This window comes from Nyctereutes procyonoides, unplaced genomic scaffold, assembly GCF_905146905.1.
Source record: "Nyctereutes procyonoides isolate TBG_1078 unplaced genomic scaffold, NYPRO_anot_genome, whole genome shotgun sequence".
NCBI lineage: Eukaryota > Metazoa > Chordata > Mammalia > Carnivora > Canidae > Nyctereutes > Nyctereutes procyonoides.
Window position 1 is genome coordinate 46,269,588 of NW_026575043.1, and position 25,773 is coordinate 46,295,360.

The following is a 25,773-nucleotide window of genomic DNA, read 5'->3' on the forward strand; positions in this document are numbered from 1 at the left end:
TAGCGCCACCTTCAGCCTGGGTTGTGATCCTGGAGACCCGGGATCGAATCCCACGTCGGGCTCCCGGTGCATGGAGCCTGCTTCTCCCTCTGCCTGTGTCTCTGTCTCTCTCTCTCATGCTCTGTGTCTCGAATGAATGAATGAATGAATAAATAATATTTAAAAAATAAATCATAATTGAATAAATGCATGTATTAGGTTCTTTTATTGTCAGTGACTCTGGGGTTAAACTGGTCTTAATGCCCTTAAAACTCAGTGTCATATCACTTAAACTCATTTTCCTATGTGCAGAAATGATTTAGATGAAATGTTTTAGGGAACATCCAGGTTAAAATTTGGTTTTTCTTTTTTTTTTTTTAATTTTTATTTATTTATGATAGTCACACAGAGAGAGAGAGAGAGAGAGGCAGAGACACAGGCAGAGGGAGAAGCAGGCTCCATGCACCGGGAGCCCGATGTGGGATTTGATCCCGGGTCTCTAGGATCGCGCCCTGGGTCAAAGGCAGGCGCCAAACCGCTGTGCCACCCAGGGATCCCAAATTTGGTTTTTCAAAAAGAAAGTGAAATTTACGTAGGATCTATCGATAAATTCTTTCAAGTTTTGTTTATCTTTCAAGCTATCTTTATACCTAGGATGGTTAAATGATCATTTCTGGTATCAATAGTGTATACAAGGCTGACCTTTCTCAGCATCTCATCTTTTCTCTCTGGGGTTTGGCAGGTGCCATCCAAAGGCTCAGGCTTGGACCCTGGCTGGATATATGACCTTGTGCAAGTCACTGCTGTCTTTAGCCTGTAGAATTAGTGCAAATGAACCAACTCACACAGCTCTCCCAGCCTTGAGGATTAGGGGATACAGCCTCCAGATACTTGATTACTGTTTTCTCCTTTTTGAAGTCCTAAAAGCCCTGGCTGTAAACCTGCCCCTCCGCCCCAGGAAGTGGAGCTGATGGTTCAAGCAGCCTCGCCTTCCTCCTCAGGTACCGCAGCGGGATCCGTGGCTACATGAAGGCGGTAGTGTTGGACCTCCTGCGAAGATACTTACGCGTGGAACACCATTTCCAACAAGGCAAGAGTTGCTACCAGCACTGGTGACAAGCCCACACGGTGGGAGGGCCCTGAGCCTTACCCCTTTTGTCTCCCTGCAGCTCACTATGACAAGTGTGTGATAAACCTCAGGGAGCAGCTGAAGCCAGACATGTCTCAGGTGCTGGATTGCATCTTTTCCCATGCACAGGTGGCCAAGAAGAACCAGCTGGTGATCATGTTGATTGTAAGCAGGAAAGAGCGCCTTGTACTCACAGTGGGAATAGCTTGGGGTCTGCAGACATTCTGCAAAAGGCCAGAGTATTAATATTTCAGCTTTTGCTGGTCATACAGTCTCAGTCCTGATCTTGTACAGTGTAAGCAATGGACATGCCTGTGTCTCAATAAGACTTAGTTTATGAAGCCAGGCAATGGGTGGGATTTATCAGTTGCTAGAGGAGATCATGGCTAACACTCAAAAGCACCCTCTATGTCCCGGGTACTCCTGCCATGCTGTATAAATACTAACTCATTTAATTCTCACAGCAAGCCTGGAAGGTGCACGGTGCTCTCGCTCCCACTTTGGCAGAGCATGGGGGAGGTGATGTCACTTTCCCAAGGGCATCCAACTTCTAAAGGCAGAACTTGGGGGATGCCTGGGTGGCTCAGAGATTGAGCCTCTGCCTTCGGCCAAGGGCGTGATTCTAGAGTCCTGGGGTCAAATCACACATCGGGCTCCCCATAAGGACCCTGCTTCTCTGCCTGTGTCTCTGCCTCTCTCTCTGTGTTTCTCATGAATAAATAAATAAAATCTTAAAAAAAAAAATGATTGCAGAGCTGGGACTTGAACTCATAACCTGGCTCCAGAGTCATAAGTTATTATGGGGTATTGGATTCTGAGTCTTGGTAGGATTTTTATTTTGCCTTCTTGGAGAAGCATGGAATTTCTTTGTTCTGATTTCTGTTGACTAGTGATAACTAGCATTCTTTATAGCTAAAGATTTTTTTCTTTGATCTGGTCCCTGATGGCTCACTTGGAAAATGTAGAATCAGCAGATAGTAAGAGAGATCTGGACTTAGCTTATAGCAAGAAGGGGCTGGCAATTTTTTTTTTTTTTTTTGGCAAAGATAGTAAATATTTTAGTCTTGAGAACCACACAGCCCGTGTTGTAACAACTTAGCTCTGCTATTGTAGTGTGAACAAAACCATAGACAATATAGAAGTATAAATATATAAATGTATGAGTGGGACTGTGTACCCAAGAAAACTTTATTTATAAAAATGGGCAGTGGGCCAAATTTGGGCCTGGGTTTATAGGATAGTTAACACCCTAACAAGACGGATTCATAAAAACTTGATATTCTGGGTGGCTCAGTGGTTGAGCGTCTGTCTTTGGCTCAGGTCATGATCCCTGGGTCCTGGGATCGAGTTCCACACCGGGTTCCCCAGAGGGAGCCTGATTCTCCCTCTGCCTATGTCTCTGGCTCTCTCTTTGTGTCTCTCATGAATAAATAAATCTTAAAAAAAAAACACTGATATTTTTGTAAAAAATCATTTTGAAATCTAGGGCAACATGAGGATCTCTTACTCCTAGCTGCACATGAGAATCTCCTGGGGTAAGTGTAGTGGAGCTTTTTAAAAATACAGATGCTCAGGCCCCACCCTAGTCAGTTAAATCAGGCTTTCTGGGGATGTGGACCAGGCATTAATATTTTTTGAAAGCCCCCCCCATTGGAAACTTAAATATAAGTTGTATATTATATAATAATATCAGTTTAATGTCTAATTTCTTGGGTGTTTTTAGTGGTTTTTTACCTAAGAGAGGATCTTTTTCTCAAGGAGGTACAATCTTAGTGGGAAGGATTGCAGTGTCTGTAACTGACTCTCAAAGAAAGAAAATGTATGTGTGCATACTTGCATGCGTGTGTATATGCTTACCAGAGAAAAAGCAAGTATGATAATAATAAACGTTTAACACCTGGTGAATCTGGATCATCAGTATAGAGGTTTTCAATGTACTGATCCTTAATTTTGTTTTAAAGATTTATTTATTTTAGAGAGAGTGTGGAGAGACAGAGGGAGAGAGAGAGAGAATCCTTAAGCAGACTCCCAGCTGAGAGTGTAGCCCAACACAGGGCTCAATCCCAGGACCCTGAGATCATGGCCTGAGCCAAAATAAAGGGTCAGATGCTCAACCAACTGAGCTACTTGGGTGCCCCTACTGATCCTTGATTCTTGTGTAGTTTTTGAAATTCTTAAAAATTAAATTGGCGGGGAGGGCTTTCCAAGTGATTGCAGCTTGCAGCCAGGATTGGGAACTTATGCCCAAAGAGATGTCCACTCTTTGCGGAGAATGCCATTGCTAAGATAGTGTAATCCTTTGCAAAATACCTCCTTTGGATGGAGTCTTTTTCAGTTGAGTGTTTGTAAAGCAAGGTGTGCCTGTTACCTGTTACCATTGGCTTGCCATTCAAAGGCCAGGAGTGAGATCTGTGGATTATCCTGGTGTTCATTAATCTTTGTGCACATACTGACTCTCTTCTGGGCATGAAGCTGCTAAAAGTTATGTATACTGGAGGACAGAGTGGAGTGGCCCCCAGATCAGAGAATGAGGACACTTGTTTGGGGATTCTCAGCGAAGGCGGCTGAAAATACTGTATCAGGTGCAGTTTGGGTAATGTTGTGTACGAGATCCACTATTCTTTTGGCTCTCTTGGTTCCATTTGTTGAAAATGGTGAGTTCTTTGCATTTGATGGTATTTGGTGCCTAGAAGACTCTCTGAAAAGTCTTGTTAATTGAATATTCACTTTGAAATGAAATTTTTTTTGAGTCTCAAAAGAACTTCTTGGAGTCTTTAAGGGGACTTGGTTTCTAAAGCAAATCATAGCAGGGGAGGGAGAGAAAGTTCAGAGTAATCTACGTGATTTCTTTAGCACCCACATGCTTGTGTGTTTGTGTACAAATGTGAAATATTAATGCATTATGGATGTTCTGATCATAAAAACAGAGCAGGTTCATTCTAATTAGGGAAATGCAGAGGTAGGTGTAGAAGAAAGGACCGATGGCCCCACCAATCTGGTGATTTCATGGAGAGCAGTCTGGGCTGGCGCAGGGTGGAGGTGTGTTGCTGGAGTGTTCAGATTCCCAGCCGTCATTGTTCTGTCTTCAGTGGATATTAGGGAGCACCTGCTCTGAGCCATTCCCAAGCCCTTCTTGCATGTAGGGCACAAGGAGGATATGCACAGACCAGGTGCACACAGCCCTGGTGTCTGGCAAAAAGGTCTCTTATTCAGAAGTATGAGGAGGGATACCAATGGGATCCGCTGTTCCTCTACTTTTTCTGCAACTCCAGATCCTCCTTCCTTTAAGAAGCTGCCCTTGAGCTCTCCAGAATGCTGCTCCTAGAGGGTGGCTTATCAAACCCTCATTAGAGCATCCTGTGTGAACCTTACTCTTTGTACCTGGCTCTATTTCCCCTCATCCCTCTTCTCTGAAACCCCTTAAGTCAAGCAGCAATGTATTGAGGAAAGAGAAGCCTTGGGGAACAGAATAGACTTGGGTTTGGATGTGGCTCTGCTTTGCCTATGCTTGATGGCACACTACTTCTGAGTCTCAGTTTCCTCATCTGTAAAATGGGAATCATATTGTAACTCCTCAGAGGGGTGGGAGAGTTTGGGGAAATGAATGTAAAGGGTAGAGTTGCTTGCCTGGCACATATTAAGTACCTAATATTGGGTGGCTACTAATAGTGATGTAGGTAGAGATGGAGTTGTATTTTTTGTCTGAGTGGGTGTTTAGGGTGTGTTAGCAGGTGAATGAATGGGGGACACATGGCAGATGTATGATTATGTATGATTAGGCTGTGCTAGGGATGCTCAGAGAGCTGAGCAGCTGTCTGACTTGGGGTAGCTGCACCCCCCCCCCCCAGCTGAGGGTGAGTGCTGGCTTGTTTCCTTCTGGCGGAGGGAAGCCATTTGGATTCTGTCTTTGTCCCCCAAAGGATGAGCTCTGTGGCCCAGACCCTTCCCTGTCTGAAGAGCTGACCTCCATCCTCAACGAGCTCACTCAGCTGAGCAAAAGCGAGCATTGCAAGGTGGCCCTCAGAGCCAGACAGGTAGAGTCGTGGGGTGCTGTCCTTCTCGCCACCCATGTCCCTCATGGTGCATAGCCCTTCTGTTGCCATCCCACATCCGACCCCAGGGCCTGGCCCTAGGCTTCTCCCCTGAAGGGTTGGTTTACCCCAGCCCCTCTGCTTCCCACCCCCTCCCGCAGGTCCTGATTGCCTCCCACCTCCCGTCCTATGAGCTGAGGCACAACCAGGTAGAGTCCATTTTCCTGTCTGCCATCGACATGTACGGCCACCAGTTCTGCCCAGAAAACCTCAAGGTGAGGCCACCTCCTTCTATTCACAGAGCACACACTGTGGCCCAGGTGGGGCCTCAGATACATGGGCTCCCCACGCCCTCAGTGGGGCAGCACTGGGTTCCGGGCACAGTTGCAAATACCAGCAGTTTAGTCCACTGTGGCCAGGGCTGCCCGATAGGGCCTTGGGGAGCCTTTGGGAGAGGTTCAGTCCCACAGGGTGGACGGAGCATCAGGCTGCAAGGCTCCCCACAACGTACAATTTTAATGGAGTTACTGGAAACCATGAACACTCACATGGCTGAGGCATGGCTTCATCTTTTGGGCTCCCCTCATTCCCCAGTTTTGGATCATTTGCAGTCTCCAGGTACCTCCTCTCTGCATTTGGAATGGGGAGCCTTAGGGGCAGTCGTCCCCAAACTGTTTCCACTTTCAGATCTATAGCCTGGAATGCTGGTAGAATTTTGTTGAGACACCAATGCTGGGTCCTCCCTGCTACCCCCCTTCCGTTCATCTGACCCTTGATTAAAACTTGGTAACGTTTCCTTTTTTTTGCTCCTTCCCATCCCACAGAAATTAATACTCTCAGAAACGACCATATTTGACGTCCTGCCCACTTTCTTCTACCACACCAACAAAGTTGTCTGTATGGCATCTTTGGAGGTAAGTAGGAGGGGGGTCCCAGGAACAGCATCTGCACTGAACATGCCGGTTCCAGCAGCCACTGCCCACCAGCCACATGCCTTGAGCATGGGATCTTGTCCTTCTCTCTACAGGGCAGGTACTGTTACTATACCCAGCTTCCAGGAAAGGGAAGTGAAGCTGGGAGAGATGGTTTCAGAGCTGGGGAGTGGCAGGACCACCATTCACACTAGGTCTCAATCTGGAGTCCTTGCTGGTAATCCTTGTTCTCTCCTGTGCCATCCTGGCCTCATCTCGGCAGGGCACACCTAAATACCCACAACTAATAGCTGAGGCACCTCATCCAAACTCTCTGACTCACTGCATTAGATAACTTTCTTTGGAAGACTCATCTGCTTCAAACTGCAAGAACTGGAGGGAGTCTAGGTGACAATTTAAGGTGCCCTCCCTGGTGATGGGACAGAGAAGGGAGTGACCAGCAGCAAAAACCTCTGATCTTGGAGTCTCAGTTCCCTGTGGCCCCCACTCCCTCTTCTTCCACCTTTGTAGACCTTGTGGGCCCCCCATCCTGGTGCTGGAAGTTTGGCTGGGTCTCCATAGAGACCATTTTGGGTTTGTGAGCAGTAACAGCCCCAGAGTCTCTTGGGCCTGCAGTCTTTACCTCCTCCCTGGTTTCACCTCAAAGAATCCTTTTCAGGTCTCTGCTTCCAACAGTGAGACCCAGTAGTGCTTATAAGTGCCTCCGCCTTTCCCACCCCCTGCTCTTTCCAATGTTCAACTATATCGAGACCCACTGTGTGCCAGACACTGGGGACACAGCAGGAAACAGCCATAGTCTCTGTCCTCATGGAGCTTCTCTCTGGCTGGGGAGAGACACACACTTAATATTTCCTTCATTGCACATATGGTAGGGCTGCAGTGGGAACACAGCCATCACGCTGAGAATTGGACAGCAGGATTTAACCTTACCGGGAGGGTCAGCCCAGACTTGGATGAGAAAGTGATACGAAAGCAAGCATCGGAAGAGCGAGTCAGAATTGGTGGGAAGGGAAGAAGCAAAGAGGTTCCTGTCAGTGGGAGCAACCTATGCGAGGTTACGAGCTATGTGACTTCTGGCCAGTTGCCTGCCTTCTCTGGACCTTTAGATTCTCATGCCACAGCAGGGGCGGTAATGCCTACCTCACAGGGTTATTTGAAGATAAATGAGCACTAGCATTTGATGTGAACACTATTGCTGCTCACTATCCAAGTGCCTGTCCTATTTGAGGGGATCCTGTGTCAAGTGGAAAGAAAGCATCAGCCTACCTTCTTTGCTTTTTGGAGTGCCAAATCCTGTTTTGTTTTTGGTTTTTTTTTTTTTTTTTCCTGTTTGAGAATTTTCCAGAGCTCTTTGAACATCCTGTCCCTTTGTTCGACAGGCTTATTGAACATAATCCAACCTTTTCTCCATGACTCAAATGAGCATTGTGAACATGACATTTTCACTCGGTCTCTTAGATGTGTAGAGTTTTGTTCCTGCTCTAAATGCGCGGATGTCCCCAGGACCAGCCCCAGGTCCGATGATTCACTGGGAAGACTCACAGGACTCAGCAGATGGTTATGCTTATGGCTGTGACTTGCTAGAATGAAAGGACGCAAAGCACAATCAGCAGAGGGACAAAGTGCATGGGGCAACATCCAAAGGAAACCAGATGCGAGCTTCCAGTGGTCCTGTAGGCACTTTCAATTCCTCAAACAATAAGTTATGACAACATGTTTGAAATGAGGCTCAGAGACTCCGCTCCCAGGGGTTTTACTGGGGACTGGTCCTAGTTTGTGACACAGTTCTGAACTCCCAGAAAGAAAGGACAGGTTCAACATAAATCCACTCTTTATACAGCTCAGGTGCCACGAACCATTCTTACCAGGGGATAGTGGGAACCCTGCCAAATTCAAGTTCCTGGAGGCCGGCCAAAGGTCTTTGAAGAATAGTGGTTAGGCCTGCTATGTTAACTCTTGCTACACAATTCTTATTTTCCCTATTTGATTAAAGAAATCCCACCGTCTTAACCTCTGGAACTGTGCTGTCCAATAGGGCAGCCACTGGCTCCATGTGGCTAGTGAGCACTTGAAATGCAGCTAGCTGGTCTGGGTTGAGCTGTGTTCTAAGTATACAATGCATGCTGGCTTCCAAGGACTCTGCATGGAGAAAGAATCGCAACTGCATCAATAATTTTATATTGATTACATGTTGAAAGGACATTACATTTGGAATCGGGGATGAAATGAAATCTATTATTAAACTTATTGTTACCTGTTGCTTTTTCTGAAGTGGCTACTAGAAAATGGAAAACCAAAATTGCTCATGTGGCTATGTTACGTTTCTGTTGGACGGCGGGCTACTCTAGAGCAGGTGTCGGCAGATTGTAGCCTGCGGGCTGCCTCTGGCCCACTGCTTGTTTTTGTTAATAAAGTTTTATTGGAACACAGCCATGCCCATTTATTTACATATTGTCCTTGGCTGCTTCCAGGCTGCAACAACGGAATTAAATAATAGTTGTGATAGAGAACCGATATCTTGCAAAGCCTAAAACATTTACTCTCTAGCCCTTTGTGATGAAAGTAACATTGTAACACGTGAGCAGATTTGTTCCTTGCTACTGCTTGGAGAACACTTAGAGATCATTATGGTATCCCTCCAGCCTGAGTTTTGTCAGGTTTGGAAGGCACTCTGCAATGCCCTCTGAGAGAATGTCTTCTGCGGCTTCTGCTTCATTAGGTTTATGTGCGGAGGGGCTACATTGCCTATGAGTTAAACAGCTTGCAGCACCGACAGCTCCCGGACGGCACCTGTGTGGTGGAATTCCAGTTCATGCTGCCCTCTTCCCACCCAAACAGGTATGGGATGGTCCACACCCTGGCGTGGCATGTGTGTTTCTTTTCTTCGTCACCAGTGTAGGTCCTGTCTCTGGAGGGACCCAGCGAGTATGTCTGGGGAGGCATCAGGGATACCACTTCTCCCCTGTGGGATCTCCCTGCATCTCCGTTCTCTCATCTGTAAAATGAGATAATCCAGTGTCTACCCCATCCACCTGCACTGCCCAGTGTAGTAACCACTACCCATATGTGCCTCTTTAAATTAAAACGAGTGAAATTAAATTTTTAATTTTTCCTTAGTCGTACCAGCAACACTTAAAGTGCTCAACAGCCACATGTGGTTTGTGGCTGCCATATTGGATATTGAAGTTCTAGAACATTCCGTCACCACAGAAAGTTCTATTCAACAGTTCTTTCCTAAAGCATTATGAAGAATAAATGTGACAAGAAGCATGTGGCATTTAGGGCAGTGCCTGACATGTGGAAAGTTGTTGGTGAACATTAGGGACCCCTGGGATGATTATCACTGTGTTGGTACTGCCCGATGGCATGCTGTTGGTCAGGCACCATGCTAAGCTTTCCATACTGTTTCATTCAGTCCTCACCATCTGTTGGCCAAAAATGTGTTTTCATCTCCATTTGACATCTTCCCTTGGCACAAACCCAGCTGCTCATTCATATGGGGTAGTAGGGATTTGAGCCACGTGCCTCTCCCGTCAGAGTACCCCCTGCAGCCCCTACAGATCCTCTGGATCCCCATGAAGTTCTCATTTGGGGACACACTAGTGTGTGTGTTTTCTTAATGCATCTTATTTCAGGACCCGAAGTACCATCCTGGTCAGGTAGAGTGAGTTACCTTCAGCTAAAGTAAACATGTCTCCTTGAGATCTGGAGCATTCCCTTTCCCTCTTCCCCATGCCTCTGGGTCCAGTTCTCCTGGGGGTCCCCACAGGCCTGACTTGTGGCTAGAACAGTCTCATCATGATTTGGGCTGTGAATTAATCAGATTTTGTGTCTCTATGGGCAACAGGATTCATGATTTCTTGAAGCGGGGAATATTAGGATCTCTTGGGGGTTTGAAAGCATATGTATTTCTGTCTGTTGCTTTTAAGAAGAAGGGTGTTGTTTGGCTATGGATGAAGAAAAGAAGTGCTTCTCAATGAGGCACCTCCTTTTGTATTTATCATTTATTTTTACTCTTATTTAAAAAAGAGAGAGAGCATGATATTTTGTCCATTTGAGAGAAAAGGAAACAAAGTGTTTGTGGCCCTGGAATCATTTTGGGAACTGTGGGAGGTGTGGTATAAGGCTTTTGAAACTATCTGCCCGTGAGGAGGCATTCTGGGTTTTTCTTTTTCTTTTTTTTTTTTCTTTTTTTATTTTGTTGTCTTAGCAGTTCAACCCAGTTAGGATAGAAGGTGGTTCTCCTCAATCCTGTGGGTCAGTCACAACTCATTTCTTAGATGGAACCTGTACACATATTTGGGTTACTTGTTGGGACCGTCAGTGTGGGCACAGGGTCCCATTTTGACCAACACAGACACCGAGGGCCCTGGAGGGATTCCCTAACCGTCTCAGGTCCTTGCTGTGGCTATTCGCTGGGAGCTCCAGAATCTTCCTCTAGGCCTGGGTCTTCAGAGTAGACCCTGCCTACAGCTGCCCCTAACCCCGCTCTTCAGGGCCTCTGGGAAGGGCTATGGCGAGTAAAGTCCCACCTCCCAGGAGGGCCTGGCTGTAGAACCAGACACACAGTGAATTAGGTTGGAGGACCAGGATGGGGAGGTCAGACCAGAGGCCAGCAGAGCTTCATGCAGGGAGCAGCCAGGACTTAGGGGCAGACCCAGAGTTCTGTGAGCCTGGCCAGGAGGTAAGACCTGGAGAGTATGGCCCTACCTGAGGGGCTGCTGTTCTAGCTCCAGGAACATAGTCCAGCTAGACCAAATCTTTCCCTTTTTCCTCTCCACAAGAGAAGCAGGACATCTAGACTTTAAAAAAATGAGGGGCGCCTGGGTGACTTAGTTAAGTGTCTGTCTTAGCTCAGGTCATGATCACAGGGTCCTGGGATCGAGCCCCATGTCAGGCTCCCTGCTCAGTGGTGACTCTGCTATTCCCTTTCCCTCTGTGATCTCTTTCTCTCTCTCCCAAATAAATAAATAAAATCTTTTAAAAAATGAAATTCTTCAACTTTTCACTGTGATAAGGTAATTAATGTATGAGAATTTAAAATGCTGCAGTGACTACAGTCAGTCCATGGGCTGAATTCAGCTTCTGCTGCCATGCCAGTTTGCTACTCTGCATTTAGCTGTCCAGGAGCAGGGGGCCTGGATGGTGATTTCAGGGGTACCCGACAGGAAGGCATAGAGGCCACCGCCCACCTGGGTCAGGGGTCTCCCAAGAGCACCCCAGATTTGAGGATTTGCTAAGAAGATTTACAGGGCTAAGTAGTATATATCATGCTCCTGTCTGTGACTTGTCACAGTGAAAGGACATGAAACAAAGCACAGTCAGCAAGAGGAAAAGGGTCATGGGGTATCCTCTGGTACAAGCTTTCAAGAGTCCTCCCCAAGGGAGTCACATAGGATGTACTTCATCCCCCTGACAGTGAGCTATGATGACCTGTGTGCAGTGCTGTCCGGCATCTGGTTAGAGACTCAGCACCCAGGATTTTTGTGGGGAACTGGTCATGTGGATGTCCTCAGCAAAGCATGTACCCAAATCCCAGACCCCAGAAGAAAAGTAGGTGGTTGGCATAAACCACGTGGTACAAACAATTTGGGCACAGTGAGCCTCTTATCATTTAGAGAATGGTGGGACTCCTCCCCAAGTTCTCAGATATCAGCCAAAGGGTAGCCTTGGAGGCAAGTTGCCTCTTCAGGAGGGCAGCCCCAGGCCTGCTCTTTTGACTTTTCTGTACCCCATCTGATAAACATTCCCTTCTTCACTTGACTCCAGGGCGCAATTGTCATTGCTCTGGGGTATCCATTTGTGCTTGCTGCTGGTGAGTAGCTAGTCCTGGGAGGCAGGGACCAGCTAAACTCCAATGAGCTGCTGGCTGAGGGGCCAGTTTTGGTTTCTGACCCTGTCCCAAGGACAGGTTTGATGGAGGCAGAGGCACTGGAGGAGCAGAGGCCTGGCATGTCTCTCTAGAACCAAGTCTGCCTTTTCACCAGCCACCCAGGGCTGGGCTGTCCAGGAGAAATTGGCACTGTGTTCATTCTCTATGGCCAAGTTCCTGATCTTGGATTTCCCTGGGACCATGTTGAGGCTGGACTTGTCTGTGTGCATGCATGTATGCATCATACACTCATTCATCCATCCCTCACTTGCTGACCTCCTAGTCTGTTCCAGGGCCTGAGTAATCAGACAAGACTCTTCAGCCCCAGATCCCAGTCCCCTCCGTCTCCAAATTTTAAGCCCTGCTGTGGGAGGCCTCTAATGCTAGTCTGGCTCACTGAAACTTCCAGGGCAGGAACAAGTGCTTGGGGCCAGAGCTTCAAGTAGCTGCTTTGTTCCCCTCTTCTGGTCCCCCCATAGGATGGCTGTGCCCATCAGCATCACCAACCCCGACCTGCTCAGGCACAGCACCGAGCTCTTCATGGACAGCGGCTTCTCCCCACTGTGCCAGCGGATGGGGGCCATGGTCGCCTTCAGGAGATTTGAGGACTTCACAAGGTACCCAGAATGACTCAGTCTCTCAGACACCCTGAGCAGAGGGGCCAAGCAGGCTTTCCCTGGCCCCCACTTGTTCATTTGTGTAGACTGTCTGACTGTGCACTTCCACACTGAGACTTTGAGAAAATTATTTTACCTCTCTTTGCCTTTGTTTTCCCATCTTTATAATGGGGATAAGAGAAGGATCTACTTTATAGGATCACTGGGAAAATTAAATGAGATAGTATATATTAAATATTGTATTTAAAGTATAGTTGGGGCACCTGGGTGGCTCAGTTGGTTAAGTGTCTGCATTTGGCTCAGGTCATTATTCTGGAGGTCCTGGGATTGAGCCCCGTCACATAGGGCTCCCTGTTCTGGGCTCCTGCTTGTGCACTCACTTGCTCTCTCTCAAATAAATAAAATCTTTAAAAAGATTTAAAAAAAAAAACAAAGTGTAGTTTAAGAAGGGAGGGGTGCCTTGTTGGCAATTCTTGACCTCAGGATTATGGTTCAAGCCCCACATTGGGTGAGGAGCCTACTTAAAAAAATAATAATAACAATAATAAAGTGTAGTTAAAGTAAAAATGACATGGTCAATCAATGTCAGTGATTAGTCCTGTCATTACTGGCCTTTGCCCCAACCTATTCCTCTGTGCATCATGCTTGGATTCTCTTGTTGTAACTTCACAACAGCCTTAGTTGATTTGGGGTTGGTGAGGTGTGAGGGTCTCCCAGCCTGAAACGGGGAGTCCAGCTGATGCCCCAGCATGCTGGACACCCTTTCTTTTATTCATGATCTCAGATCACATAGGTTCCCTCTTCCCTTTTGGGAAAGACCCCATAGGCAGTGCCTTGGACCATGTGAGCTCTGCATCGGATGAGCTTGTAGAGCAGTGGGTGGGAAGGAGGGAAGACCCAAGTCTCCCATGTGCCTGGAGAGAAATCTTAACCTTCGACATCATGGGGCAGTAGCCCCTCATCCCTGCCTCTCCACCCTGCGCCCCTAGGAACTTTGACGAAGTCATCTCCTGCTTTGCCAACGTGCCCAAGGAAGCTCCCCTCTTCAGCAAAGCCTGTACTTCCCTGTACTCTGAGGAAGACAGCAAGGTCAGTGTCAGAGCAGGGAGCATGCTGAGGAGGGTACAGGCTGGGGCCCCTGAGTCCTTCCACCACCTGCCTTTGTTTTGCTCTCCCAGAACCTCCGAGAAGAGCCCATTCACATCCTAAATGTGGCCCTCCAGTACGCGGATCACCTGGAAGACGAGCTGCTGGTTCCAATTTTCCGGACATTTGTGCAGTCCAAGGTATGCTGGGCATGCCTCTGGTCCTGAGTCACTGAAGGAGGAAGGAGGGGCTTGTGATGGAGAGGTGTCACATGTGCCTAAGTCCTGCTGTGTACTTCAGAGCCACAGACCTGGTCTCCCCTCCTAGCTCCACTATTCCTTGGAGCTGGTAACCTTGGGCGGAAGTGGCTGAACTCGGTAGAGCCTTAGCTTCTCCCCCAATAATACAGGGGCAACATTTCTTTCTTCCCAAGTGTTGTAACAATTAAAAGACAAAGTATAGGAGTGCCTGGGTGACTTGGTTGGGCATATGAGTCTTGATTTCGGCTCAAGTCATGATCTCAGGGTGGTGAGATCGAGCTCTGCACTGGGCTGTGGGCTGGATGTGGAACCTGCCTAAGATTCTCCCTCTTCTCTGCCTCTCCCCGCCTCTACCATTATATCTCTAAAAAAAATACACATACACAGTTGACCCTTGAATAAATGATTTAAACTATGCAGGTGCACTCATATGCAGACTTTTTCCTGACAAATACAGTATAGTCCTGTAAGTATATTTTCTCTTCCTTGTAATTTTCTTAATAACACTTCATTTTTATTGGCTTCCTTTATTGTAAGACTATGGTATATAAACATATAACATGCAAAAAGCATTGACTGTTCATGTTACTGGTAAGGTTCTGGTCAATGGTAGGATATTCATAGTTAAGTTCTTGGGGAGTCAAAAGTTATACATGGATTTTTAGCTGTGCAGGAGGTGGGCACCCCTAATCCTCACATTGTTCAAGGGTCAACTGTACACCCACTTTGCCTGTGCAATGAATGATGAAATAAGGCAGTGTATATGCCACTTGGAGGACACATTCAGTGAAGAGTTTGGAGGGAATGTTTTTGTTGAGATAATGCAGAAAACTCAAAACCTTTAAAGAATTATTTACACTGCTAGCCATCTATGTGAAGAGCTTGTTCTTAGAAATTACATGTGGCTGTTGCCAGCATATATTCTCACCCTGGCAGTAGGGACAGCTGTGATATATGCTTAAGGACTTCACGTGCAAACAGATGTGGAGCAACTTGGCCAGGGGAGGTAGTGGAAACAGCAGGAAGGTACTTGGGCAGGTTACTTTATTCTCTAATCCTTAGTTTTCCCTTCTGTAAAATGGGATGCTGAGTTGTCTAACTCCTAAATTAATCAAGTCCACCAGGCATGCCGTCTGTCTGTTCTCCTGAGTTGGTCTGAACTTGAAGAACACTGGGACATTTTCAGTTGTTGTTCGTCTACTTACCTGTCTGTACTTTGTTGCATTGGCCATATCAGCCAGGTGAGAGGGATGCTTCCTCTGACTTGGCATCCCTCAGAGGACCGGGCCTGGTGATTGGGGTTAGGAGATGGGGGTGAGTGATGCTGAGTCATGGTAATGCCTTGCAAGCTTAGGGACATTATTGTCTGTGATTTACTTAGACTTGATTTGATTAATCAACAATGTAATAATGTTCACTGTAGAAAATGTTTTAAGGTGCAGACAAATCTGAAAAGTAGGTTTTAAAACAAAACCCACACTGGATGTTATAGTGTATGTTGGCAAATTATATTTAAATAAAATATTAAAAAGAGAAAGAGAAAAAAAATAAAAAATAAAAAAAATAAAAAGAGAAAGAGAAAAAAACTCCTCACAGCCCTGCTATCTAGCCCTGAGATGAAATATTGGCATATTTCCCTCCAGCGGTGTCTTCTTGACATAGGTGATGTCCTTACTGGGTTTATACTTGGCATCCCATGGCATGGATAAGGTAACATTTGAGCTGTTGGAGCTCACCCTACCATTTAACCAAATCAAACGATGCTCATGATGGTTGGTGTTTCTTACCTGGAGAGAGCAGTGGGAGGGATGCCAGACTTACCTAGGGAAAGTGTGGGCAGGGAAGACCCTTCACAGCATGGACGACTGTGCCATGGGTGCCCTGTGGCTGTGAAAAGGGAAGAAGTCACTCTCTAAATAACCTCAGAGGATATCCATGAGCTAGAAATGATTAAACATATGTGCCTCAGTACAAGAGTATATAATATATAACATACCAAAGAGAGGAGACATAAAAGAATATACACCTGCTGGAGGAAGGAAAAGACTTTTAATATTATATATTAAAATAGTATTTTAAATTTTTTACATTAATAAGATACCTATGTATGTATTTTCCCACATACACACTCACATACGTATGCAATCTCACACACATGCATGCATTCAAATACTTCCTTAGTTGAGAACTAATGATTCAGGCTCCCCCTAACAGGATGGTTTTCCCACATAAAAACTCCCTTTATTTTGTGATTTATCCTGTTCTCTTTACAACTTATGTTCCATTAAGTATTCTTTTGTTTGTCTACTTATATCTTTCTGAAATGCACTAAGACTACTCTTTCCCCTAATAATTTTCCTTAACTTTATGGACAAGTTAGGCAATAACCATATTTCTTTGTCTTTTGGGTTTTTCTTTTCCCATAAGACGATATATGATAATGTTTATTTTGTTTAGGGATTAATTAAAAACAGTTTTGTACCTTTCTTGGGTACTTTCCTATTGCAGTTTAATCTATAGAAAATGTGTACAAATCATAAAGTATAGCCTGATGATTTTTCATAGTGAATTCCCCAGTGTAACCCGCATTCAGATAAACACCCCCCCCAAAAAAAAAAAGTTCTCCTCTCTTTCTTGCCAGAGATAATTGACCATTACTGAGTTTTAACAACACAATCTCATCTATTCTCGAATTTTGTATAAATACAGTCATATAGGGTGCACTTTTTTGGTGCTTTTTTACTCATTTTTTTTAAAGATTCCATTTTTAGGTAATCTCTACACCCAGTGTGGGACTCAAACTCACAAACCCCAAGAACAAGATTTGCATGCTCCGCTGACTGAGCCAGCTAAGCCATCCCAGCTTGTCTTTTTTTTTTTTAATATAATGGTGACCTTCCCTCAATTTTATTAAAGATTTCATGAAATGCTAAAAAATGTATATATATATGTATGTATGTATATATATTTTCCAATATAACAGCTTTATTAAGTGAAATTCACATACTATACCATTTCCCCATTGAAAATGTACAATTCAGTGCTTTTTAATCTATTCATACAGTGTGTAACCATCATTATGATAAATACATTTTAGAACATGTTCACCATCATCACCTACAAAAAGAAAACCTGTTAGCGATCATGTCCCATTTTCCCTCAACACAACACCTCCCCCTCTCCCCCACCCTAGGCAACCATGAATCTATCTTCTGTCTCTTGTGGATCTGCCTATTCTAGATGTTTTCATATAAATGGAATCATGCAATATGAGGTCTTTTGTGACTTGTGTCTTTGACTCAGCATCATGTTTTCAAGATTCATCCATGTGGGAACTTAGTATTACTACTTCATTTCTTTTTATTGCTAAATACTATTCCATTATGTGTGGTTTTTTTTGTTGTTGTTTTTGTGTGTGTTTGGTTTTTAATGCAGAAAAACATCCTTGTGGATTATGGACTCCGAAGAATAACATTCCTGATTGCTCAAGAGGTCAGTGTGATTCTCAGTGCATCTGTGAGTCCTTAACATTCCTAAAGACTCAGTGCCATTGATTTGACATTTACTTTGTAGATGGGGGTGGAAGAGAGCTATTGCTAAAAAAGAAGGTTTTGGGGCACCTGGGTGGTTCAGTTGGTTAAGCCTGCCTTCAGCTCAGAACATGATCTCGGGGTTCTGGGATTGAACCCCATCTTGTGCTCCATGATCAGCGGGAGCCTGTTTCTTCTTCTGCCCATCCCCTGCTCATGCTTGTCTCTCTCTCTAAATAAATAAATAAAATCTTTTTTAAAAAATAAAAAAAGAAAAGGTTTTCCAAATGATTCATTCTAGAAGCAGATGGGATTATGGTTAAGAAAAATTCACTAACAAATATATCAGTATTTAAATGAGTCTTGGTTGATTTCATTGTTTTTTGTATGGATTTCTTTTGCAGAAAGAATTTCCCAAGTTTTTCACATTCAGAGCAAGAGACGAGGTATGACATAAAGCAGTGATACTGTTCTTGCCTCTCTTTGATATTCAGGAAGAGTAATAGTCCCCAGTCCTTAAGGTACCCTTGTATTCTAGAACATGTATGTAACTTTGTGTAGACTCTAGCCTTCCTCTGGGATTGTGTTTCCCTGTGAAGCTCAGACCCCATGCTTCCCATCCTTTCAGCCTTCACTCCGGTGTCTCCCTCATCTGAATCATTTTGTCCTCAGATGGCTCTCCCAACCTCTTCTTAAGTTCTTGCCGCCGGCTGCCTATTTTTATAAACAGAGTTTGATGGGAACACAGCCACACCTGCTTGATCTCCTATTGTGTGCTGCGGCTTTCTCACACAAGTGTCAGAGATGGCGTGGCTGTGACCAACCGTGTGGCTCACCAGCCTCACACGTTGCCTCTCTGGCCCTTTAAGAAAAAGCTTTGCTGATCCCTATTTTAGAACAGGTGGGCCTATTCCCAACACAGACTCAAGACTCCATCCTCTTCAGTATCTTGTAGCTTAATTTATCTAAAACCTTTCATTTCTAGTTAAGACCCATCCTTCTGTTAGGGTCTTCATTTTCTCTCTACTTCAGTCTCTAGCACTGTCTGTTGCTTTGGGGACCAGTTTCCACAGAGAAAACAGGGATTAGTGACTTCTCGAGAGTTACTCTGTGTTGTGGCAGAGCAGAGGCCAGTTGTGCTGGCAGGTGCTGGCTACTAGGTAGGCTCACCCAGGAGCCGAGAAGCTCGTGCCAGCATGCAAGACTGGTGGTGCTTGCGGCTCCCCTCTGGACCTTCCCAAACCCCCGATCTCTGAGCCCTGGGGTTGTTCACAGGTGACGTGATGAAGGCTACATCCCTGAGTGCTAAAGCCACCAACACCAGGGTTCTCTAAGACAGGGTGTGGACCAAACAGGCATTTGGCCCCCATGTCAAATTCAGTGTCTTGTCTGTGTGTCTGTCTTTGCTCTCTGACTGGGCCAGTTTGCAGAAGATCGCATTTACCGACACCTGGAGCCTGCCCTGGCTTTCCAGCTGGAGCTCAGCCGGATGCGCAACTTTGATCTGACCGCTGTGCCCTGTGCCAACCACAAGATGCACCTTTACCTGGGTGCTGCCAAAGTGCAAGAAGGTGCAGAAGTGACGGACCACAGGTTCTTTATCCGCGCCATCATCAGGCACTCAGACCTCATTACAAAGGTAAAATGCCACGGACTGTTTCTTTCTCCATCTGAGCTTTGTCACTTGTGTGCTGGCTTTCCCTTCACTGAGCCCCTGCTCTGTGCTGGGGATCACGGGGTGCACTGGGCACACACAGCTATGCCCTTGGGACGCTCCAGTCTGGGGAGTATGGGGGGAGTGGACAGGAAAGTGGCTTCTTTGCATGTCCCAGCTGGCAGCACACGTGGATGTTTCTTGTGTCACATGGATCTGTCTGCTTGAGAAAGGAATTGAGAAGGTAGAAAGATACTGGTTTATTAAAGGAGTTTCTTGTAGTTGCTTATCGAGTGCATGATCCTGTTTCATTTTCATTGTTTCTTGTATTCAGACAAGTTATTTATGATTGTACTGTGAACTTTTCAAACAATACTGAAAACTACTTTTAAAAATTAAGGAGAGGGGGGAATCCCTGGGTGGCGCAGGCGTTTGGCGCCTGCCTTTGGCCCAGGGCACGATCCTGGAGACCCGGGATCGAATCCCACGTCGGGCTCCCGGTGCATGGAGCCTGCTTCTCCCTCTGCCTGTGTCTCTGCCTCTCTCTCTCTCTCTCTCTCTCTGTGTGTGTGTGTGTGTGTGTGACTATCATAAATAAATAAAAATTAAAAAAAAATTAAGGAGGGGGATGCCTGGGTGGCTCAGTGGTTGTGTGTCTGCCTTCAGCTCAGGGCATGATCCCAGAGTCCAGGATCGAGTCTTGCATCGGGCTCCCCACAGGGAGCCTGCTTCTCCCTCTGCCTATGTCTCTGCCTCTCTCTGTGTGTGTGTGTCTCTCATGAATAAATAAAATCTTTAAAAATCAGGAGAAAGACCCAGAATCCCACCACTCAGCAGGGGTCAGCCCTGTTGGTGACCCTTTCTAGGTATGATTGTGTACAAGGAGTTGCAGGTGTAATGCTACAGACGGGAGCTCAGGGTGGACAAACCAATTGGACATGATTTTACTGGTCAGTTCCTTGTACACCTCATCTCCCATATTAATGAAGATGGTCTACCTCATGCTTTGTCCTTTCTTAGATGTACTGTGTTTGTAATGGTTTGGGGTTTTGTTTTGTTTTGTTTTCCGAATCCTCTCCTGGTGGATGTTAAGCTAATGTCAGTTTTTTTGCTACCTCAGTCAACTAGATATTTTAATGAGTTTTGTTATTTTCAGGAACAGTAAGGACAACAGATCAGGAAACAGTTGCCCCTGAAAAGATTGTCACTCTCAGATCCCAAGAGGAGGGGGCACATCATACTGTGGGGAGCCGTATAGGGAAGCACCAGGGGTGGTGGGAGGCAGGGGAAGAAAGGGAAATGTGTGTAAGAGTGTTGTGGTTTCTGCGGGAAGGAACAACCAGTGAGGCAGGATAGGCAGGCTTGGGATTGGCTCATCTAAATAATTTCAGTAGGTTCTTGAGCCAAGGGGCTGTCTCTAGTTGTCTGATACCTGGGCCTGGGGTGATTAGGGGAGGTGGATAGTGACCTGGAATATGAGAGCCCAAAGAGGAGTTATATGCTCTGTATTTCCTGGTTGGCATTTGAAAAGCATGCCTAGAGGTGAGTCATTTACCATCTCTAGAAGTTGGCCACCCTGGAAGGGGTAGTCCCTCCAGCGTCAGTATGGCCTCATTGTCAGAGCATCACAATACAGAAAATAAAAGACATGGTGAATATGCTGGATAGCCTTTGACATGCTTTTACCTTCAGAGGCAGGGCTCTGCCCTTCTCACCTGGCACACTTTTTGGAGATGGGGCAATGCTTTCTGCTCCCTTCTGTGTGAGGCTCCGTTTCCAGCCTTGTGCTCCTCGCTCTTGCATCCATCTCCCTGACTTTGGCAGGAAGCTTCCTTCGAGTACTTGCAGAACGAGGGTGAGCGTCTGCTCCTGGAAGCCATGGATGAGCTGGAAGTGGCGTTCAACAACACTACCGTGCGTACAGACTGCAACCACATCTTCCTGAACTTCGTGCCCACCGTCATCATGGACCCTCTTAAGGTCTTGCCTCTGGGGATGCTCTGGGTTCAGCTTTCCCAGGGGCCTATAGCACTTTGTGCCTTGCTGCTTTGGGGTCTTGTCTCCTTGCATGCGAGACCTAAGTTCCAGGACACGTATGTGTGTATTTGAGCCTCAGTTGTTGTGGGTGGACAACCTTCTGTCATTTAATTCCAGGACCACATATTTGCCACCACCCTTAGGATCACCCCTGTTCTAATGGTCACCCTATAGGCAGCACGCTCCACTTTTAGGATGGCACAAATGTCCAAAGTGTCTTGCAAGACAAAATTTTGTCCCTCATTCCCAGCTTTTTTGGGGACCGTATGTGGAAGGAAAGGGGAAAAAGAACCATTCTTCCATGGCTGGTTCTTCATGAGCGGACAGAGTTGATACTGGTGATGCTGGGATGAAAGAAGTCCTGGGTCATCAGCTTGGCATTGTGGGGTGCAGAGGACCTGTGCTGATGTCCCAGTTCCACCAACCCACATGGTTCCCAGAAGAGAAAAATGCAAACCCTTGAGCTACATGGTGGAGATAAAGATGATGTCACGTAGGCATACTAGCTCTGTTGCTTACCAGCCTCCGTTTCCTCATCTGTCACTGGAGTATAAAAATGCCAGCCTCTCTGAGTAATTATGAGGATGAAATGAGATAATGCTCTTGACATGCTTAGCATGGCACCTGTGGTTATTATTAGCTAATAGTTGTTGGATACGTACTATGTCCTGGGTATTTTGCATTCAGTGGATGTCATCATTTGCTTATTGTCAGTGCTAGAATTATTTATTACAAGTTTTTTATGGAATGGACCTTGAGATGGGAATTGCTGTGATTTGGGGCAGATTGAAGAGTCCGTGCGTTCCATGGTTATGCGCTATGGCAGCCGGCTATGGAAACTCCGCGTGCTGCAGGCTGAGGTCAAGATCAACATCCGCCAGACCACCACTGGCAGGGCTGTTCCCATCCGCCTGTTCATCACCAATGAGTCGGGCTACTACCTGGACATCAGCCTCTACAAGGAAGTCACTGACCCCAGATCTGGAAATGTAAGGCTGGGGAGAGGGGAGGTGCCATAGAGATGCAAATCCAAGCAGAGGCATATCAAGTCTGCTCCTGAGAGCAAGACACAGACTAAAATGATATTTGGTGTCCGTCTTGCCTTGCCATACTGTATTGGGGTAGCTCCTCTGAGTTTGCAATAAACATATAAGCTTCTGAATCCCAGTTGTTCATTCCCCTGGGAAAGAGAATCAATCTCAAATTTAATCCATTTTAGGACCATGTTTGGGAAAAGATGTGGAATACTGTGGTTGATTGTAATGCAGCTCCCAGGTTGGTTCACTTAAGAAAATGGGTATTTTCCCCCAACCATGTTTTAGAACAGATGTTTGTAAACTGAATCAAATATCCTATTGACTTCCATTTTTAAATATATAACTCTTTAAATTATTAAAGACTCCCAGGAAGTTAGAAAAATAGTACAGAGGGGAAAAATATTGCGGAGAGTTCCCATGTACCCTTCACCCAACTTCTCCCAATGATGTCATCTTAGCATAACCACGGGACCTTGCCAAAGCAGGAAATTGGCAACAGTACAGTACTATTAATTCAAATGTAGACTTTATTCAGATTTCACCAGTTTTTGTACCCTCATGTTTGGTTTTGTGTGTGTGAAAAGTACTATGAGGGTCACATTTTTGGAACTATGCTCCTATACCTGCCACTGTCCCTTCTTGTTCTGCTTGTCCACAGTGGCGGAGGTAAGAAGATTAGCTCTCTGGGGCACTTACTTTGTCATGTGATGTGATATGCTTTCCTTCCTTCCACCACACTTTCATTGAGGGAGGAGTAGGAGTAAATTGGACAGGACTATGCTTCTCTGAAAATTCCTTCCTTCACTCTGTTTTTTTTTTTTTCTTTTTTTCCAGATCATGTTTCATTCCTTTGGCAATAAACAGGGACCCCAGCATGGGATGCTGATCAACACTCCCTATGTCACCAAGGATCTGCTTCAGGCCAAGCGATTCCAGGCCCAGTCCCTGGGCACCACCTATGTCTACGACTTTCCAGAGATGTTCAGGCAGGCAAGTCCTACAGCTTTGCTGTGGCACCACCCTGGGTCCCCCTCAGGGACTCTACCAGCCCCACACTCCCTGCCCTTAGTTATTCTTCTGAAGACCTCAGTCTGAGGAACGAAGTCTTCATGAAGAAAAAGAAATCAATATTGGGAATGCCTTCCTAGTATTTTTTCTAAAATGAACCTACTTTCCTCCCAGTGATAAAAAGTAATATAATATAGAAACTTTGGAAAGTAAAGGAGCATGGAAAAAAAGAAAAAAGTGACTCATAGTTCCATGTTGTAAAGACACATTGATATTTTTATGTGTTTCTTTCTGGCCTTTTTTTTTTTTTTAAGATTTATTTATTTATTTCATAGAGCGAGAGAGCATGTAAGCTTGGGGAGGGGCAGAGACAGAACCTCAAGCAGACTTTGTGCTGAGTGCAGTGCCAGACGTGGGGCTCGATCTCATGACTCTGAGATCGTGACCTGAGCCAAAATCAAGAGTTGGACACTTAATTGATTGACCCACCCAGGCACCCTTTCCTCTGGTCTTTTTAATGTTCATTTATTAAGTTCCTGCCACCTCCCAGGCACTATTCTAAGGGTAGGTAACCCATAAGGAAGAGGGTGGAGTCACTCATTGCCTTTGAGGAATTTTTAGTCTACTTTTAAAAATAATATCTTGTATTTTTCTGATTAAAGTATACATTAGAAAATATAGAAAAATAGGAATCAGCATAAAATTCCACACTTAATCTATTCACCATTGATGACTACAGTAACATTTTAGTGTTTCCTTGAAGTGTTGCACTATGCCTTTTTTTTTTTTTTTTAATGTAGTAGGGCCTTCCAAGGAGACTGAACAGGCTGGCATTGGTGCCATGAATATCTGTTTACATCCCTTCCATTGCCTTGTAAATGATGTTCATGAACCCATGACCAAGGACCTTACCCTGTAGACAGGAAGGCGTCAGTTCCCTGCAGGCATAGGCTAATTCCCTTTGTATACAAATTGTTTAGAGAGTAGAAAAAAACAAGGGAAATGCTGCTTCACTCATTTTATCAGGTTATTACTAGCTTAATATGTATTAAGATTAGAACATTAGGAGAAGGAAAATTGGTTGTCTCGTTTATGAACATGAACATGAACTTAAAAGTCATAAATAAAATATTATTAAATGAAATCCAGTAATGATTTTCTTTAAATTGGACTAAGATTTATCCTGTAGCAGCTTATATGATTTGGTATTAAGAAGTCTATTAAAGTACCTTACCATACTAATAGATTAAGAAAAAATTAAAATTTTTTAATGGATGCAAAAAAGTATTTGAGAAGATCATATCTGTTTATAGTAAAAACTTTTAGTAAACTAAGAATAGAAGGGAATTTATCTTGATAAAAGATATTAATCTGAATTCAATAGTGCCTAATGGTGAAATGTTAGAAAGACAGATACAGGACAGAGATATCCATTATTATCATATCTATTCAACATTTTTTTTACTGGAGTTTCTGGCCAATGCAATAGGATAAGAAAAAGAAATGTGTAAAGACTGAAATGCAAGAGAAAAAAAGCAAAATGGTGTTTTTGCAGATGATATAAATGTCCATATAAGAAATTAAAAACTCTTTAGAACCAATGAAATAATAAATCAGGATTGCTAGATATAAGATCAGTATACAAAACTTAACTGCATTCTCATAGACCAGCAGTAATAGTAAAATGTAGTTGGAAAAAAGTATTGTTTACAACATTAAGATAAGCTACAAGGTTACATGTGAATAAATAAAAAACATACAGAACCTTTATGGAGGAAATTTGAAAACCCTATTGAGACACTTTAAGCCTAAATAAATGGAGGGGTATATATTGACCATTGATGGGAAAATTCAACATTGTAAAGATATTAGTTCTGTCCAAATTAATACATTCCATATAATTCCAAAAATTTGTTGTGAAACTTAAAAATTCATATGGAAAAGCAAAAGCTTATGAATAACAAAAACAATATTGAAAAAGAACAGTCAAAAAGACTCATTTTAGCCAATGTCATTACTTGTTTTAAAGTAGCAGTATTCCCTACAGTGTATTGTTGTAAGAGAGCTAGATAAATAGACCTGTAGAACAGTATAGAGCCTAAAATCAGACCCACTCATAAACAGAGCCTTTACAGAATGCAAAGGTGGGATTATGAATTGCGAATAAACTTCACCAAAAGGTGTGGTGGTTCCCTCTTATCCATGGCTTCATTTTCCATAGTTTTAGTTACCTGTGCCCATCTGCAATCTAGAAGCAGATGATCCTCCTTCTGATGTATGTTCAGAAGTTCAGTGTTAGCCTAATGCTGTGTCACAATGCCTACATCATGCCCTTCACTTTATCTCATCATGTAGGCATTTTGTCATTGCACATTATCACAGGAAGAAGGGTGAATTTATTATAGTTTGAGAGAAAGAGAGACCATGTTAACTTTTATTGTGGTGTATTGTTATAAATGTTCTTTTATTATTGTTATAAATGCTACTATGCCTAATTTATAAATTAAACTTTATCATAGTTATGTATGTATAGAAAAAAAACCCCATAGTATGTATAGGGTTCTGTATTGTCAGAGGTTTCAGGCATATATTGGATGTCTT

At 44.6% G+C, this 25,773-nt stretch overlaps 1 protein-coding gene across 7 annotated transcripts in view; it reads left to right on the top strand.

Annotated features, from left to right (window-relative positions):
• ACACB (acetyl-CoA carboxylase beta) overlaps positions 1 to 25,773 on the top strand; it is a 129,665-nt gene that overhangs the window by 80,049 nt on the left and 23,843 nt on the right. For all 7 annotated transcript variants that reach the window (XM_055322198.1, XM_055322200.1, XM_055322199.1 and 4 more), the window contains 15 exons: positions 981 to 1,069; positions 1,149 to 1,273; positions 5,029 to 5,142; positions 5,301 to 5,414; positions 5,964 to 6,053; positions 8,791 to 8,909; positions 12,423 to 12,560; positions 13,550 to 13,649; positions 13,739 to 13,846; positions 17,342 to 17,398; positions 17,841 to 17,882; positions 18,860 to 19,075; positions 20,915 to 21,070; positions 21,913 to 22,116; positions 22,999 to 23,154. In XM_055322198.1, coding sequence (XP_055178173.1) covers positions 981 to 1,069; positions 1,149 to 1,273; positions 5,029 to 5,142; positions 5,301 to 5,414; positions 5,964 to 6,053; positions 8,791 to 8,909; positions 12,423 to 12,560; positions 13,550 to 13,649; positions 13,739 to 13,846; positions 17,342 to 17,398; positions 17,841 to 17,882; positions 18,860 to 19,075; positions 20,915 to 21,070; positions 21,913 to 22,116; positions 22,999 to 23,154 — 1,828 coding nt within the window. The remainder of the gene's footprint in view (positions 1 to 980; positions 1,070 to 1,148; positions 1,274 to 5,028; positions 5,143 to 5,300; positions 5,415 to 5,963; positions 6,054 to 8,790; positions 8,910 to 12,422; positions 12,561 to 13,549; positions 13,650 to 13,738; positions 13,847 to 17,341; positions 17,399 to 17,840; positions 17,883 to 18,859; positions 19,076 to 20,914; positions 21,071 to 21,912; positions 22,117 to 22,998; positions 23,155 to 25,773) is intronic.